The sequence below is a fragment of the Neofelis nebulosa genome, chromosome 1, assembly GCF_028018385.1.
Source record: "Neofelis nebulosa isolate mNeoNeb1 chromosome 1, mNeoNeb1.pri, whole genome shotgun sequence".
NCBI classification, from domain to species: domain Eukaryota; kingdom Metazoa; phylum Chordata; class Mammalia; order Carnivora; family Felidae; genus Neofelis; species Neofelis nebulosa.
Window position 1 is genome coordinate 123,610,520 of NC_080782.1, and position 14,625 is coordinate 123,625,144.

Sequence of the window (14,625 nt, forward strand, 5' to 3'; positions counted from 1 at the left end):
CTCTTGGCAATGCTTTTAAGGCATTGGCTAAACTTTAGCCTGCCCCCCTGCGTCATCTAAATATCGCGGGAACTGGAGGGTCCGCGATTGGTAGGATTAGAGAACATGACCGGAAGTCCTAGGGCGGGGAGTTAAGTGCTAGCGGAGATGGCGGCGGCTGTAGCCAGTCGCGGAATTCGGGCAAAACTGGGCCTGCGTGAAATTCGCGTCCACTTGTGCCAGCGCTCGCCTGGCAGTCAGGGCGTCAGGTGAGGCACAAGGTAGTGGGGCCGGTAAGCTTCGGGGTTCCCAGGTCATGACCTCTGTCTCCCGGGTGTTTGGGGAGGCCGGCGCGTAGATAGCACGCACAGCTCTCTTCCGCCCCCCCCCCCCACCAGGGAATTTATCGAGAAACACTATGTGGAGCTGAAGAAGGCGAACCCTGACCTGCCAATCCTAATCCGCGAGTGTTCGGATGTGCAGCCCAAGCTCTGGGCCCGTTACGGTGAGCGGGGGAAGCGGGCGGTCTAGGAGCTCAGTAGAACAATGGTTTGAAGAGACAGAGTCATCCAGGGGTCAAGCAGAAATCTGTAGGGAGACTGGTCAAGCAGAAATCTGTAGGGAGACTGGAACTCGGACTTCGTCCTTGCTTTTGAGGTTGTTTCAGATAAATTCACATTTGCACGGTTACAGGAAGTTTCCTGTCTCTAGTAGCATAGGTGTGGAGACGGGCCCGGTACTGCGTAAATTCCAAGAGATGTTTTCGTAATTCAGAACGGGCTTCAGATGGGGAAGAAGAGATGCTAGTCAATTACCATCGATGTGGGTCCTTACACATTAGGTGTGGGCAGTGCTATACTTGGTAGTGTGAGAATCTCAGTAACAAAAACTTAAGATGATTCTGTTGAGTAATTAATGCTAAGGTGTGTTGAGTGCTTTCTTGCCTAAATCTCATTTAATCTTCATTAATCATATGAGGGGGTGTTTGGTTTTTTTCTCATTGTAGAGATGAGAAGGATGAATAAAAATTTTGATGCAGCAGGGTCACCTGGCTGGTTCAGTCAATAGAGCATGTGACTCTTGATGTGGGGGTTGAGTTCAGGCCCAACATCGGGTGTGGAACTTACCAAAAAAAATTTTTTTTATGGAACATAACTAAGGTTATGCAGCTAGGATACAACAGAGTTGAGCCTTTTACACGTGTTTCCCCCTTTTTAGGATGCACTTCTACCAGCTTTTCATGGCTAGCTAGCTGTAATTCAGGTTGTTGTTATTCAGGTCTGAATTGTGTATCACCTCCTCAATAAGGAATTCCCTGGCAAGTTATGTAACAATGCCCTTAGCACCTTTTGCTCATATTCCCAATTTAAGTTTTCCATAATCTGAAAATTAAATTGCTTGACACATAGTAGGCACACAGTACCTATTAGACTTACTGAATAATGGTATTGTGGTCACAGTTTTAACTACACCTTTGCCTAGGAATGACAGAAGAAAATAAAATCACACTTAAGGTAGACTGGTTCTAACAGTGGGTAACTGCAGTATGTATTAAAAACTGGGGAGGGAGCGCCTTGGTGGTTCAGTTGGTTAAGCATCTGACTTTGGCTCAGGTCATGATCTCACAGTTGGTGAGTTTGAGCCCCACTTGGGCTCTGTGCTGACAGCTCACAGCCTAGAGCCTGCTTCAGATTCTATACCTCCCTCTATCTCTGCCCCTCTGCTGCTCGCACTGTCTCTCTCTCCCTCAAAATAAATAAACATTTTTTTTAAATGGGGAGTAAAAAGTCAATAGACTAGAGGAGATGGATACAGATGAGTGTATTATACTAGGACTACGGGAGCCATAGACTTGGCACCTAGCCAAGGCTAGGCCCATGCAAACTGTGCTCAATAGTAAATACCTACCAGGCCCCTAAAAACTGCCCCGAAACACCTTCCTTCCCATTGTGGCCACCCAGAATCACCCAAAATTCTAGTCAGACCTGTGCTTCCTAGAGGTGTTTGACACCCAATGGATAAATTCTAGGCATCCCAAATACATCTTGGTGATATCTCATTACTTTTCCTATTCTCACAAAACTGTAAGTTAAAGACAAAGACGTTTTATTAATATCTTAGTACCCCCTCAGTGCATATTGGATATTTAATTACTTCTCTGTCTCCTCAGCATTTGGCCAAGAGAAGAATGTCTCTTTGAATAACTTCAGTGCTGATCAAGTAACCAGAGCCATGGAGAATGTACTAAGTGGCAAAGCCTGAAGGTGAAGCCTCCACTGATTGTTAAGAGCAACAGCCCCAAAGCTTGGGCTATGCTGGACTGAGTAAAATGTGGGGAAAATGTGTTCTTCTGTTATTTATAAAGCTTGTGCTGAAAAATACCATCTCTGGATGCCCTTATTTTCCCCTCCACCCCTTATTGTGCAACCACTGGGACAAACCAGTTTAATGTAAAAATAAAACTTTATTCTGTCCCTTCAAAAACCACGAGCTGCTAATGGGGGGCGGGGGGGGGGGATGATTCCAGGCCCACATCAAGTCCCCTTTGGTCCTATATGGACAGTTCTGGGTCAAAGAAGAGCTGAGCTTTGAAAGTCTTGGCTTAGACACAGGAGCAGAGAGCAGGAGATACCATTACGGTTCTAAAACCTCAAAGGGGGATCCATGGGCAAGGAAGTTGGGGCAAGGGTAGGGTGGTGGTGATGAGTAGAATGACATCAAAAAGGTCACTGGTGAAGCGCTGTCTGCTGGAGAGCACGCACACGATCCTGGAGCTGGGCCTCTTCCTGGTGCCTTTCCAGGACCTGCACCCCTGATTGCTGCAGAAAATCCTTAGCAGCCTAAGGGCAGGGTAGAAAAGGATTTAATACCTGGGTCCCTGTGCCCTAACACTTGATTCCTACAGGCTTATGGGTTAATCCACCTCTATTTGGAAGAAAGCCTTCCCAAAAAGAGGCTGGAAGTTCCGACCTGGAGTCCATATCGGCTTGCCAGGCCCAGAGAAGTGACTAGAGATAGGACTGGAAGGAAAGGGGCCATAGTGAGACTAGAGGCCTCAGAACAGGGGACCAGGGCCAAAACCCACCTCTGGCTGGTAGAGGAACAGCAATTGCAGCAGCTCTAAACTCTGGCCTACTACCTCAATGTCAGGGAAGGCCAGTGTACCAATCAAGCAGGAGAGCAAGGGCCCTGGCCACAGACGTTGGCAGTAAGCAGGACCCTTCTCTGCCACGTTGCACAGAACTGTGAGGACCTGCAGAAAGACATGTATACACAGTCCCCACAAAGGATGAAAACTAAAGACTAAAAATCGCTAAAATATGGAGTGCTGACCACATGGCCAGGCACCATGCCAAGCACTTATATGCATGTTTTGTAATCCCTACAGCTGCCCTCAGGTAGGACTGCTATTCCCAATTACACATGAGGAAACTAAAGTTCAAGATGATAAGCTGATTTGCCCAAGGTTAGTAACTAGTCGTTTAAGGATTCACATCTAGACTGGTCTGGCCCTGAAGCCATCCATACCACACCACCTGCCAGCTCTCAGGTAAGGGTACTTCTGAGTGCAAAGGCCTGCTCCCGCTGTTTTTACTTTGGCACCAGATCCCATACTTAAGTGACCCCAATACCTACCAATATGCTCACCACATTAGAAACTGGCAACAACTGCAAGAGGGGCTCAATCAGATCCATGGAGAGCAAGGAGGTACAGAAACTAGGACTGTTTGCTAGAAGGGAAAATGTCACAGTAGAGTCCTCAAACAGGGAAATGAAACTGCAACCGCCCCCCCCCCCCAAATCCTACCCACCTTGGCCAAGTCAGTGAGTAAGTATGTCCAGTATCTAAAGGTCCTAGGCACATTATGACACATACCAGTGAGGTTGTTAAGGAGCCAGAGGCCCTCAGGAAGTAAGCTGGGCTGTTTCTGAAGGAAGAACTGCAGAAGGATAAATAAGGCAGCCACAACACGCTCGTCTTCAAGCTGATTTTGCCCTCCCACAACCTCCATTGCTGCTTCTGTTAGCAAGTTGCTTAGACACCGAAGCACAGGACATGCCAGCTGCAAAGACAAGTTGGTCTGAGTATGGTCTAAGGAGGAAGGGGCTACCTGTGTACTGAAGGAAGAACAGAGTAGGAAGAAAGGTAGCCCAGACCTTGACCTGTTCTCTTCACCTACCAGCTCCAGTCCTGTATCCTCTGTTCTCTGGACAGCTCCAGCCATGTCCAATAGCAGCAACCCCAGAGTGGACAGACCCCCATGGGAGATAAGCAGGGTATTGTCGACCTGGCTGGGCAATAACAATCAAATAGTCACTACTCAGTCAATCCTACCTTTAAGATGGCAAATGGCCTAGGTTGTAGGCTTCCTGGGCTCCAAGTAAAGAGCACTACAGAAAGAAGAAAACTCTCTGAAATTCCAGAAACCAAAGTTCAAAAACAAGAGTGTCCTAGAAGGGAGCCCTAGGGAGCCCTAGGGAAGGTCTGTGGGACTTCTGCAAAAGGCCTTTGTTACCTGCAGATGATATAGTGCAGACACCAGGCAAACTCCACAGCAACCCCAAGGTTCAGCTTTGGACCAGGTTGCAACAGTCGCAGGATGTGCTCAGGGAGAGTGGAGCCCAAGACGGAGCTGTCAGCAGAAGGAGAGCTGTGAGTGGGAACCACAGAAACCAAGATGCCAGTCATTCTTCCCAAACCCTAAGAGCAGGTGGGAAAGCATTCAAATCCAAAGCTCTTCCCAGCCAGACACCTTGAGCTAAAATATGCAATAGCTTTGGAAACAAGACTCAATCACACCTCCAGGGGTTACAATACAAAGTGGGTCACACCTACCTGCACATCTGCAGACACAATTTTACTTACGGGATGATCATCTCTGGAGCTTCCTTAACTTGCAGAAGCTGGGATAAGGCATATCCAAGGGCTTCCAGCACAGTCAGATGGGGGGACTAGAAGTAGACAAGAGTACAGAAGTACTAGAAGTAGACAGAGCACAGATCTGACTCTGGAAACCGTGTCATAAGGTTCCCTGTGACCTTCAACCCCTTAGCATAGGGCAGAGGCTGAAGCTGCCTAAACAAAGCAGGGGGACCATGTAGAGACGAGTGAGGGGAGTGCTGCCCAAGGAGGGAGACAATAGATGGACGCTCACCTGGATGCAGGCAGCCAAGGCTGGAACAATGCCCTGTGGCAGGAGCTGCCTTCTCACAGCCTCACTCTCCACAATCAGGTTACCCAGTGTATACAGACAGAGCTCCTGAGAGTGGGACAACAAAAGCACTGGGCATAGCCTATCTCAGGCTAGGGTGGGGGTGGGAGTGCGGAGGATGGAACAGTGTTGTCTTCAAGGCTCTGGGCAAAAGGGAGTGGAAGATGATGGGCATATGTATGGCTATGGACATCAGGGGAAACAAGTTTTCTTCTTCCCCTATGTGCCAGGTCAAACTACACCCAAAAGCATAATTTTTAAATCCAAGCCAAGAACAAGGTAGGAAGGGACAAGGCTTACTATAAAGTCTGAGCTGTGACCGGAGAGGTAGGTGAGAAGGTAGGAAGTGGCTGGCAGGCAGGCCTCAGCCACCGCAGACTGTTCAGAATGAGAGAGCTCATGAAGGCACCGAGCGGCCTCAAGCTGCAACAGGGCTTGGTTGCTGGTCAGAAGCCCGACCAAGGTCCGCATGCTGCCCTCCAGCCTACATGAGTGAGCACCAGAGCCCTGCTCAGCCTGTGGCCCATCCCGTCCACACTCCTGTCCATCTCTTAGAGACCCAGCCCCCACTCACACCACCCACACTGACCAGATGAAGGTCTGCTGCGTCTCAGGGTGCTGCAAGCCTCGACGAAGGCTGACCAGAGCCCTCTCTCTCTCCTTTTCTTCTGTCCCCTGCTGTGCTAATCGTAGGAAATGCTGGATCTGGAGCACAGGGCATGGAGAGAAGAGATGGCAACATAAAGTTGCCAGAAGGCAGGCAGGAGTCCTACTCTGCCCACTTCACCTGTGAGCACTCCAATGTTGCACCATCCCTAGAACTTGTCATTCACACTAATATGGCTAGTAAGTCTCAATCTTGCAGTAGGGTAGACAGAAGAGGGAATCAGAACTAGGTTTAATACCAGCCCTGCCACTTCTCTACAAGAAACCTAAACCTCAGTTTTTCACCTGAAAAATGGGAATAACATCTTTCCTGCCTTCTTAAGGGGTTATTTCAAGGATAACATTTAAACCTTTCAGTCTGGCACAACCTATCCCTCTAGCCATTCTCCCCGTGCAACCTATACTCCAACACCTACCATAACATGACTTGTTTCTAATGCTTCCAAGCTTTTGCACAATCTATTTTTCTGCCTGGGATACCCTCCCCAGGTCCTCCACTCCCTTCAGATTTCTATTCCGGTTACTGCCTCTGAGAAGTAAGGTCTTCCTGGCTTCCTTTTGCACATTTAGGGGTTTCTATTGTGCCTCATGTTTCCTTCATGACAGGTGGTTAGCACACCTGTCTCCTTCACTGGGTTATTGCAAGCACTTCAAAGAAAGGGATTCTCTTCATCTTTGTGTACCTCAGTACCCAGCACAGTCTCTTGGCATAAAGTAAGCACACAATGAACCAATGAACCTAGGCACGAGTGCTTTGTGAACAACATATGTAAACATAGACAATATAAACAAAGGGGATGCCCGATGCTTGCTGAATGAATAAATCAGGTAAAACTAATCATTTCATTCGCTTATTCACTAAATACTGACCATCTACTATATGCCTGATAGTCTACAGGCATCTGAATTTTCAATGACAACAACTAAGATAGGGTGTAGGTTCTGAGGCACCTGGGTGGCTCAGTTAGCTAAGTGTCCAACTTTGGCTCAGGTCATGATCTTGCGGTTGGAGGGTTCAAGCCCCATATGAGGCTCTGTGCCAACAGCTCGGGGCCTGGAGCCTGCCTGAGATTCTGTCTCCTTCCCTCTCTCTCTGCCCCTCCCCTGCTCGCACTCTGTCTCTCTCTCAAAAATAAATAAACATTAAGAAACAAATAAGTCTCGTTGGAAAAACGATAAACAAGCAATTAGTAGGATCGATATTCTGCAGTCTGTCAAGACAATACTAAAAGAGACTCACTTTTAGATGCTGCAAATGCAAATGACTTGAGACAGGAAAGAGCCTAATACAGTCTTTCAAGAACTAAAAAGGGGTGTGGCACCTGGATGGCTCAGTCAGTTGAAGGATCGACTTATGTTCAGGTCAAGATCTCCCGGTGAGTTCGACCCCAGCGATCAGGATCGCTTCTGTAAGGCTTCAGCCCAGACCCCACTTCAGAGCCTCTGTCCTCCTGTCTCTGCCCCTCCCTGGCTTGCGTTCTCCCAAAAATAAGTAAAAAACAAAAAAACAAAAACAAAAAAACCTAAAAAAGGGTAATTTGGGCTAAGATGAATAAACTAGTAAGGTTGGAGGGAGGCAAAGGTTAGACAGTGCTGGACATTATAGGTCACAGGAAAGATTTCGGTCTCTATGTGTTCTTAAAAGGCACATCTGTCTGATGTATGCAGAATGAATCTGAAGGCGGCAAGCACAGATACAGATGACCTGTTAGAAGGCTATTGTGAGTACACGGAGAAGAGGATGGCTTAGCCACGATGGTGAAGCACGTAAGGACGCCAAAGCTCCTTAAGACGTTTAAAACGACTAAGACTTGATGTATCGGTGTGGGGATGAGAGACCGAGTTGTCGAGGATGATTCACCGGTTTCTGGCTTGGCCCACTGGATGGATGGAGGTAGTGAAGGGACCGCGTCCAGATGTGGGGCAGACCTCAAAAGGAATTTGGCGCCAGCCGGTGTCGACCTCACCGTGCACCCTGTCGCCTCACCTCAGTTTCCCCAAGGATCATGGCCACACATCCCCCTTCGGCTTCCTCCGACGCGTCGTCTCTCAGCAGTCTCTTACTGATCAGCTGCTGTTCCCTCCGCGCCTTCCGCAGTGCTGGGGGCAAAGAAGCCGGCTGAACGTAGTTGGGGGGGGGGGGCATCTAGGACTCTGAACCCCGTCTCCAACCCGGGAACCTCCTTATCCTATCTCCGACCGCTATAGCCACCCCGCGCATCCTGCCGTCTCCCTTGCTCGCCAGCACCTGCCTCCCGCTCCCGTCGGCGGCACCGTAGCTCCTCTACCACGCAGCCCACCGGTCTGAGGCGACCCTGCCTTCCGCTCCACATGGTGGGCCTGGATAAAATTCGCCCAAAGCAGAAAGCCAGCGAACCGCTCCACGAGCCTAAAAGATGGCACGCACCGCGCAACCGCAGCGCTTGCCGGAAAAGGAGGTGCGAGTGGGCGGAGCACGGCGCAAAGAGAAGGCGGGGAGGAGCAAGAATGCGCAACCACGATGTGGAGCAGGGCGGGGACAGAGGGGGTAAGGACCGATGGAGGGGCGGGGCGAAGGGAGAGTAGAATGGGGTGGGACAAGGGCAGGGAGGGGCGGAGCGAAAGCTAGAGGCGGAGTAGGACCTCTGCAGCCAGGAACCTGAGCAAAGCCGAACAGCACGGTTTTTCTCCTTCCCAGTTCTAGGAAAGAAACTCAGCCTCGACTTGGACTGACAGTGCCTCACCTTCCGCTCGGCAAATACAACCTCCCCATACCTAACACATCCTAGACGAACATTCAAAACTACCCCGACCTCTAGGAAGATTTCACCAATAACTCGGCTCTCACTGATGAACGCTGGATTCGCATTACTTTATTGAATTGTTCTCCATCATGAGTTATCCCCAGTACACACGTATAAAGAAAATGAGACAAATATAATTATTTCCCTGTTCTAAATAAAAGTAATTCTTTTTTTAATGTATATTTACTTTTGAGAGAGAGAGCGTGTTACGGAGAGGGGCAGAGAAAGAGAGAAAAGGAGACACAGAATCTGAAGGAGGCTCCAGGCTCTGAGCTGTCAGCACAGAGCTGGAGGTGGGGCTGGAGCCCATGGACTGTGAGATCATGACGTGAGCCCAAGTCCCATGCTTAACCGACTGACCCACCGAGGCGCCCCTAGTAATTCTTTTTTTAATATTTAATTGTTTTTTTACTGTTTATTTATTTTTTTTTGAAAGAGACAGAAAGAGCGAAGGAAAGGCAGAGAAAGAGGGAGAGAGAGAATCCCAAGCAGGCTCTGCGCTATCAGCAGAGCCCCACCCACTCAGGGCTAGATCCCAGGAACCATGAGATCAAGACCTGAGCCGAAATCAAGAGTAGAATGCAACTGAGCCAGCCAGGCGCCCGGGGGGGTTAAGTAATTCTTAAACCAAATTTTGAGTGCCATTAACTACCAGGCACTGGAGAAACACTGGTGAATTTAAAAACTGTGTTCCTTACCTCTGAAATCTGAATTGTGGCCAAGTAAGCCTTGCATGGTCTAATCCCTGCATACCTCTCCAGTTTTCAATGGAAGGGAGCCTCAACTAATTCATCTCTCCTGGGATCTTCTCTTTGTTCCAAGCCCTTGCTTTCTTCCTTCTCCAGGCTTTTGCACAGGCTGTTACCCTCCCTAGAGCCCTGTCTCTGCTCCACCATCCCCAATAAGCACCCTTCCCTTAATTAACACCACCCTCAGGATCTCAATTACAGTGTCCCCTACTCAGAACTACTGTACCTGCTTCCCTGTCATGAGAGCCTATAACAATGTATAGTTCATAACCCTTTTCACAGCTGTCATTAAGTTACAGTGTAATCGTTTGATGTTGTCTCCTCTCCTTCAAAATTCCAAGAAAGTAGAGTGTTGGTAGCACTTAAAAATTTCTATTGGAGGCCTCCAATTTTTATTTTTATTTTATTTTATTTTTTTGATGGTTGGTAGATTCTTTTATTAACAATCAAAAAGCTTCACACTTACAATAGGAAAATAAGTGTTTTTCTATCGATTAGTTAAATGAAAACTATCCAGGACTTTGTATGATTTCTAATGTGTGCCAGGTTTGATGCGTACCTAAGAAGACAGGACATTAGCCTACCGAAATCGTTAGGCATGACTGAAAATGAGAAACAGTAATTTATAAAACATTTACCTAATAGCTTTCCCTGGAGGCCTCTAATTTTTAGAAAGCTATTACTTAGGCAAATAAAAGAGCAAATCCAGGAAAGGGAACAGTTCTTCAAACCAACTTCCTTTGGTAGTCTAGTGGTTAAGATTTGGCACTTTCAAACCAACTTCCTTCCCCAGAATTTAATTTCATCTCTTGGAGTCAGTTGCCTTCAATCTCTTCCACAAATCACCTAGTTAAATATCTGCAGACCATCATCCTGCCCCCACATCTCTCCAGGTTCAACATCCATCCAGCTCCGGGACAACCATTTACTGAGCACCTGCTATGCACCATGCTCTGGCTGGAGGTAGGGTCTGGGTCTTATCTCCTTTGTCATGGGACAGGCTGCTTTTAACACCTACATATTTCTCCTGGTGGCGAAGGTAAGACAAGTCACCAGGCAAAATGTCTGCTCAGAGAGTTACAGCTGCCCACCCTGATTTTTTTTGCATTATCTGCCCAACAAGACTGTCAATCCTGTAAACAACAGCCCCATGTCCTCTCTAATACAGTGCTCACTGTTCCTTTCTCCACAGCTCCCACAAGTCCTTGGTTTCTCTCCTCTGAGTCCTCTTCTCTATGGACTGTAGCTCTGGGTCTGTGTTTGCCTCTTCCACTTCCTGGAGTACTTGAGGGACTGTGTGATGACCATGTCTGCATCCCCGGGTTTTGTACCAGCCCTGACATTTGGTAGACAAATGATAGATATTTGTTGAATCAAGGTGTGAGTTGGCGATCTTTGCAAACCATCATTGCCCCTCTTCATTTGCACCACAAAGTGCTTTCCCCAAAATGATGGGGTTTGCTAAGGAGCCAGGCTTCAGTGGCCTGAGTCTTCTGAATGCAGAGGCTTTGATGAAGAACATAACAATCAGGAGTACTCTAATAGATGTGGCTCTGTAGTCATAGACAGGTACTACCATTAGCTCCATTTTACAAAGCAGTAGCACAGAAATCTGAGGCCCAGAAACTTGCCCAAATCTTACAACCTCAGTGGTAGAGCTGGGATTCCAAGCCTGGCTGTCTGACTGCAGAGTCAGTGTATTCAACACTGAGCTATACTCACATCTTGGTCCTCCAGGATGCACCAGTGACCTGGCCTGGCTTTGGGGCATGGCTCAGGGTATAAAGGCATGATCAACAAGGCACACAGAGAGCAGTCTGGCCTCATGAAGCCTCCCTGTTTGGAATGAGGACAGATGTGAAGCCATTCCTGAAAAATAGGAGAAGTGAGAATTCAAACATTTTTTTTGTATAGCTCTTTCCCCAGAATCCACAGGTGCAGAACTGCGAGGGCAGTTATAGAGGCATAGCCCCTACACCACCCTCTGGGACACTTGCTTTTTTTCTTGGCAAAACAGGTAGGTTACTAATTAATCCACATTCAACATTGGTCCAGCCTTTCCTTTCTAGGACACAGGAATTGTGTTGGGGGGAAGGGAGGGGAGAGCTAGGTGCAAGGGGGCAAACTGGGTTAGAAATGCCTTGTTTCTCAATTTCAGGATAAGAACATGGAAACTGTAAGAGGTGGAGCTACTTGGCCAATGTGTCTCTGTTAAACACTTCTTTCTACTTTTAAGAAAGCTATTACTTTCTTAATAAAGTTTTAAAAAGAACAAGTCAGCAGAAAAAAAAAAGGAAGAGAGCTGTTCTTCAGACTACTTCTTCTTCCTACTTCCTTCTCTCGAACCTCATCCTATCCCTTGGAGTCAACAGATGAAATTTGCAATTCCTTCCACAAAATATCCAATTATATATCCGAGGATATTCAGGTGATTGGATTTGGGTGTGTTGGTAAGTTCATAGTAACCCAAAACTAAAGAAAAGTTAAGCAAACTACCCCAGTTGAGTCATTGGGATAGAGGCAGAGGGAGGTAAGAGTCCTGGCCTGCGGCACTGGGGAGCCTTCCTTCTCAATAACTATCAAACAAGCCTGGGGTGTCTGACTCATCAGGGCACTGCCTGGAGCATTGCACTCCAGATGCGCTACAATATCCTTCCCTCAAAAGTCCCTCTCCTGGCAAAATCCCTCATTGCAAAATTTCCCAGAACCGTAGTTCATAGAGCAGTTGGGTGGCAGAGAGGTGGGGAGTGACCAGGGTTCACAAAGGAAGTAACAGAGTGACACCCCAGGGTTACATAAACTCTCAGAGGCCGCCAAAGAGGACAAATAACGTGTGGGGAGCCTAGAAACCAGGGAGTGCCGCTGCACAGGGAAAGAAGCCAGAGCCCTTCCCTGAGCTTGCCAGGACAGAGTCTTCGAGCACCAATCGACCATGGTGAGTGTACGGTCTTGGGGACGAAAGGGAACTACTCGAAGAACCCCAGGGACTAGCTGGGGCCGCCCTGACCTCCGCTCTCTTCCCAGGTGCGCGCGCCCTGCTTGCTGCTGCTGCTGCTGCTGCTGCCAATGCTGTGCGACTCTGAGACCACACCAGAACCCTGCGAAGTGGACGACGACGATTTCCGCTGCTTCTGCAACTTCACGGATCCTAAGCCCGACTGGTCCAGCGCCTTCCAGTGTATGGCTGCCGTCGAGGTGGAGATCCACGGCGGCGGCCGCAGCCTGGAACAATTTCTAAAGGGCGCAGACGCCGACCCGAAGCAGTATGCTGACATGGTCAAGGCTCTGCGCTTGCGGCGGCTCACAGTGGGCTCTGCACAGGTTCCTGCTGTCCTTCTGGTCGCCTTCCTGCGTGCGCTCTCATATTCCCGCCTCAAGGAACTGACGCTCCAGAACCTGGAGGTAACCGGCGCGATGCCGCCGCTTCTTCTGGAAGCCACTGGGCCTGCGCTCTCCACCCTCAGTCTCCGGAACGTGTCGTGGGCAACCGGAGGTGCCTGGCTCGCGGAACTGCAGCAGTGGCTCAAGCCGGGCCTCAAAGTACTGAATATTGCGCAAGCACACTCGCTTGCTTTTCCCTGCTCCCAACTCCGCACCTTTCCGGCTCTCACCACCTTAGACTTATCCGACAATCCCGGACTGGGCGAGGACGGACTGACTGCAGCTCTTTGTCCGCACAAATTCCCGGCCCTTCGGGCTCTGGCTTTACGCAACGCGGGGATGGAGACGCCCAACGGCGTGTGCGTGGCCATGGCGGCGGCGGGTGTGCAACTCCACAGCCTAGACCTCAGCCACAACTCGCTGCGCGCCACCGCCCCAGGCGCTCCTGGATGTGTCTGGCCCAGCACACTGAACTCTCTCAACTTGTCGTTCGCTGGGCTGGAGCAGGTGCCTAAGGGACTGCCAGTCAAGCTCAGCGTGCTAGATCTTAGGTGCAACAGGCTGAAAAGAGTGCCGGGGCTAGAAGAGCTGCCCAAGGTGAGTAACCTGACACTGGACGGGAATCCCCTTATGGACCCTGAAGCCCCCAAATACCAAGAAGACCCGATGAACTCTGGCGTGGTCCAAGCCTGTGCGCGTTCGGCCTTGGCTGTGGGGATGTCCGGAACCCTCGCGGTGCTTCAAAGGGCGGGGGGCTTCGCCTAAAGCCCAGGAGAGACTAATGAATTGGCTCAGATTGCCCTGGCTGCTGGGAAGCCTCGTCAGGACGTCTTAATCAACCAACCCTCTGCCCCATGTTCATTAAAACCTGAAACAACGATTCATGTCATTTACTCAACAGATGTGTGTACTGGGTGTTGTGATGTGCTAGGCACAGAGCTGGATGTGGAATCCATTACATTTAGACTTTCTTCATCCTAAGAATAGAACTTCAAGGGTGCAAGAGGCAGGGAATATTGCCTGTCTAGGCTGTGTGTGAGAAACAGAGGTTTCCGTGCAATCCAGCTTTCTGAGGAGATTACTGGCACCTGTGTTAAAGGATATCTGAGTGATAAACGTGCCTAGCAAGTTACAGCACGTTTCCTCTGTGGTGCACTTTCCAAGAGCCAGCTTCTCCCTCTGTCAATGGCAATAAAACCGGGAGCCACTTACTTATTCTCTCTTTATCTCTCCCACCCTCCCGGGAGAAGGGACAGCTATGCCACCTGTCCTACATAAGCTCTGGGTTTCATAATTCCAGGGTTTCTCTTCTGCTATGTAAAGCCGCTTGGCACACACAGGTATTTTGGCTTTCACTGTGTCATCGGGGAATTTGGGCACAGAGGACTGTTGCAAGATGCTGTCATTAAACATTCTGTGTCTGAACCAGAGATCTGATCATTATGTTAGTAAATGTGTGTATAATTGTTTCTGGCTGGATTTTTTTTTTTTCTTCCTGGCTGGATCTTTGAATTGCAAATAGGATAACAGCTTAGACCCTTCACAGCCTCTTAGACCTTTCACAGGGCAATTAACCACATGTGCCCTCCAAACCACATTATTTCAGAGACCCAGGGCATCGACCAAGAGGTATTGTTCCTTCTAGGAGTCTCTTCTGTACATCGAGGAGGCAGCCACATCCATCAGAGAGCTACACACATGCCTCACAGAGGAGCTGGGAGAGGGAAGGGAGGGGGATATAAATAACCACAGCCCACTGATCTGCTTCCCTCTAGTATCTAGAGCCACACAGGTAGGGATGAAAGATGCAAAGTAGCATTGGTGGGAGAGTTACACAGGTTACCAGACCACAGA

The 14,625-nt window shown here is 49.0% G+C and overlaps 3 protein-coding genes across 18 annotated transcripts; 2 read left to right on the forward strand and 1 right to left on the reverse strand.

Annotated features, from left to right (window-relative positions):
- The first annotated feature begins 96 nt into the window (after positions 1–96).
- On the forward strand, positions 97–2,360 carry NDUFA2 (NADH:ubiquinone oxidoreductase subunit A2). The gene is made up of 3 exons (XM_058734529.1): positions 97–248; positions 378–484; positions 2,150–2,360. The coding sequence occupies exons 1-3, from the start codon at positions 148–150 to the stop codon at positions 2,239–2,241; spliced, it is 300 nt and encodes a 99-aa protein (XP_058590512.1). The 5' UTR covers positions 97–147; the 3' UTR covers positions 2,242–2,360.
- Positions 2,361–2,474: 114 nt separating this feature from the next.
- Positions 2,475–11,285, reverse strand: TMCO6 (transmembrane and coiled-coil domains 6). Of its 16 annotated transcripts, none has more exons than XM_058734361.1 (12): positions 11,113–11,283; positions 10,566–10,726; positions 5,782–5,897; positions 5,493–5,676; positions 5,136–5,240; positions 4,847–4,932; positions 4,497–4,631; positions 4,161–4,272; positions 3,857–4,043; positions 3,616–3,710; positions 3,065–3,232; positions 2,475–2,819 (listed from the first exon to the last, which is right to left on the reverse strand). In XM_058734361.1, exons 1-12 carry the CDS (start codon positions 11,159–11,161, stop codon positions 2,706–2,708), a joined length of 1,512 nt encoding a protein of 503 aa, XP_058590344.1. In that variant the 5' UTR covers positions 11,162–11,283; the 3' UTR covers positions 2,475–2,705. The 16 variants fall into 16 exon arrangements, with proteins under 16 accessions (XP_058590344.1, XP_058590356.1, XP_058590387.1 ...); XM_058734373.1 differs by having other exon boundaries at positions 4,497–4,613; positions 11,113–11,281; XM_058734404.1 differs by adding an exon at positions 7,846–7,958 and having other exon boundaries at positions 10,566–11,230.
- Positions 11,286–12,112: 827 nt separating this feature from the next.
- CD14 (CD14 molecule) lies at positions 12,113–14,240 on the forward strand. Its single transcript, XM_058734509.1, has 2 exons — positions 12,113–12,325; positions 12,415–14,240. The coding sequence occupies exons 1-2, from the start codon at positions 12,323–12,325 to the stop codon at positions 13,534–13,536; spliced, it is 1,125 nt and encodes a 374-aa protein (XP_058590492.1). The 5' UTR covers positions 12,113–12,322; the 3' UTR covers positions 13,537–14,240.
- Positions 14,241–14,625: the final 385 nt, after the last annotated feature.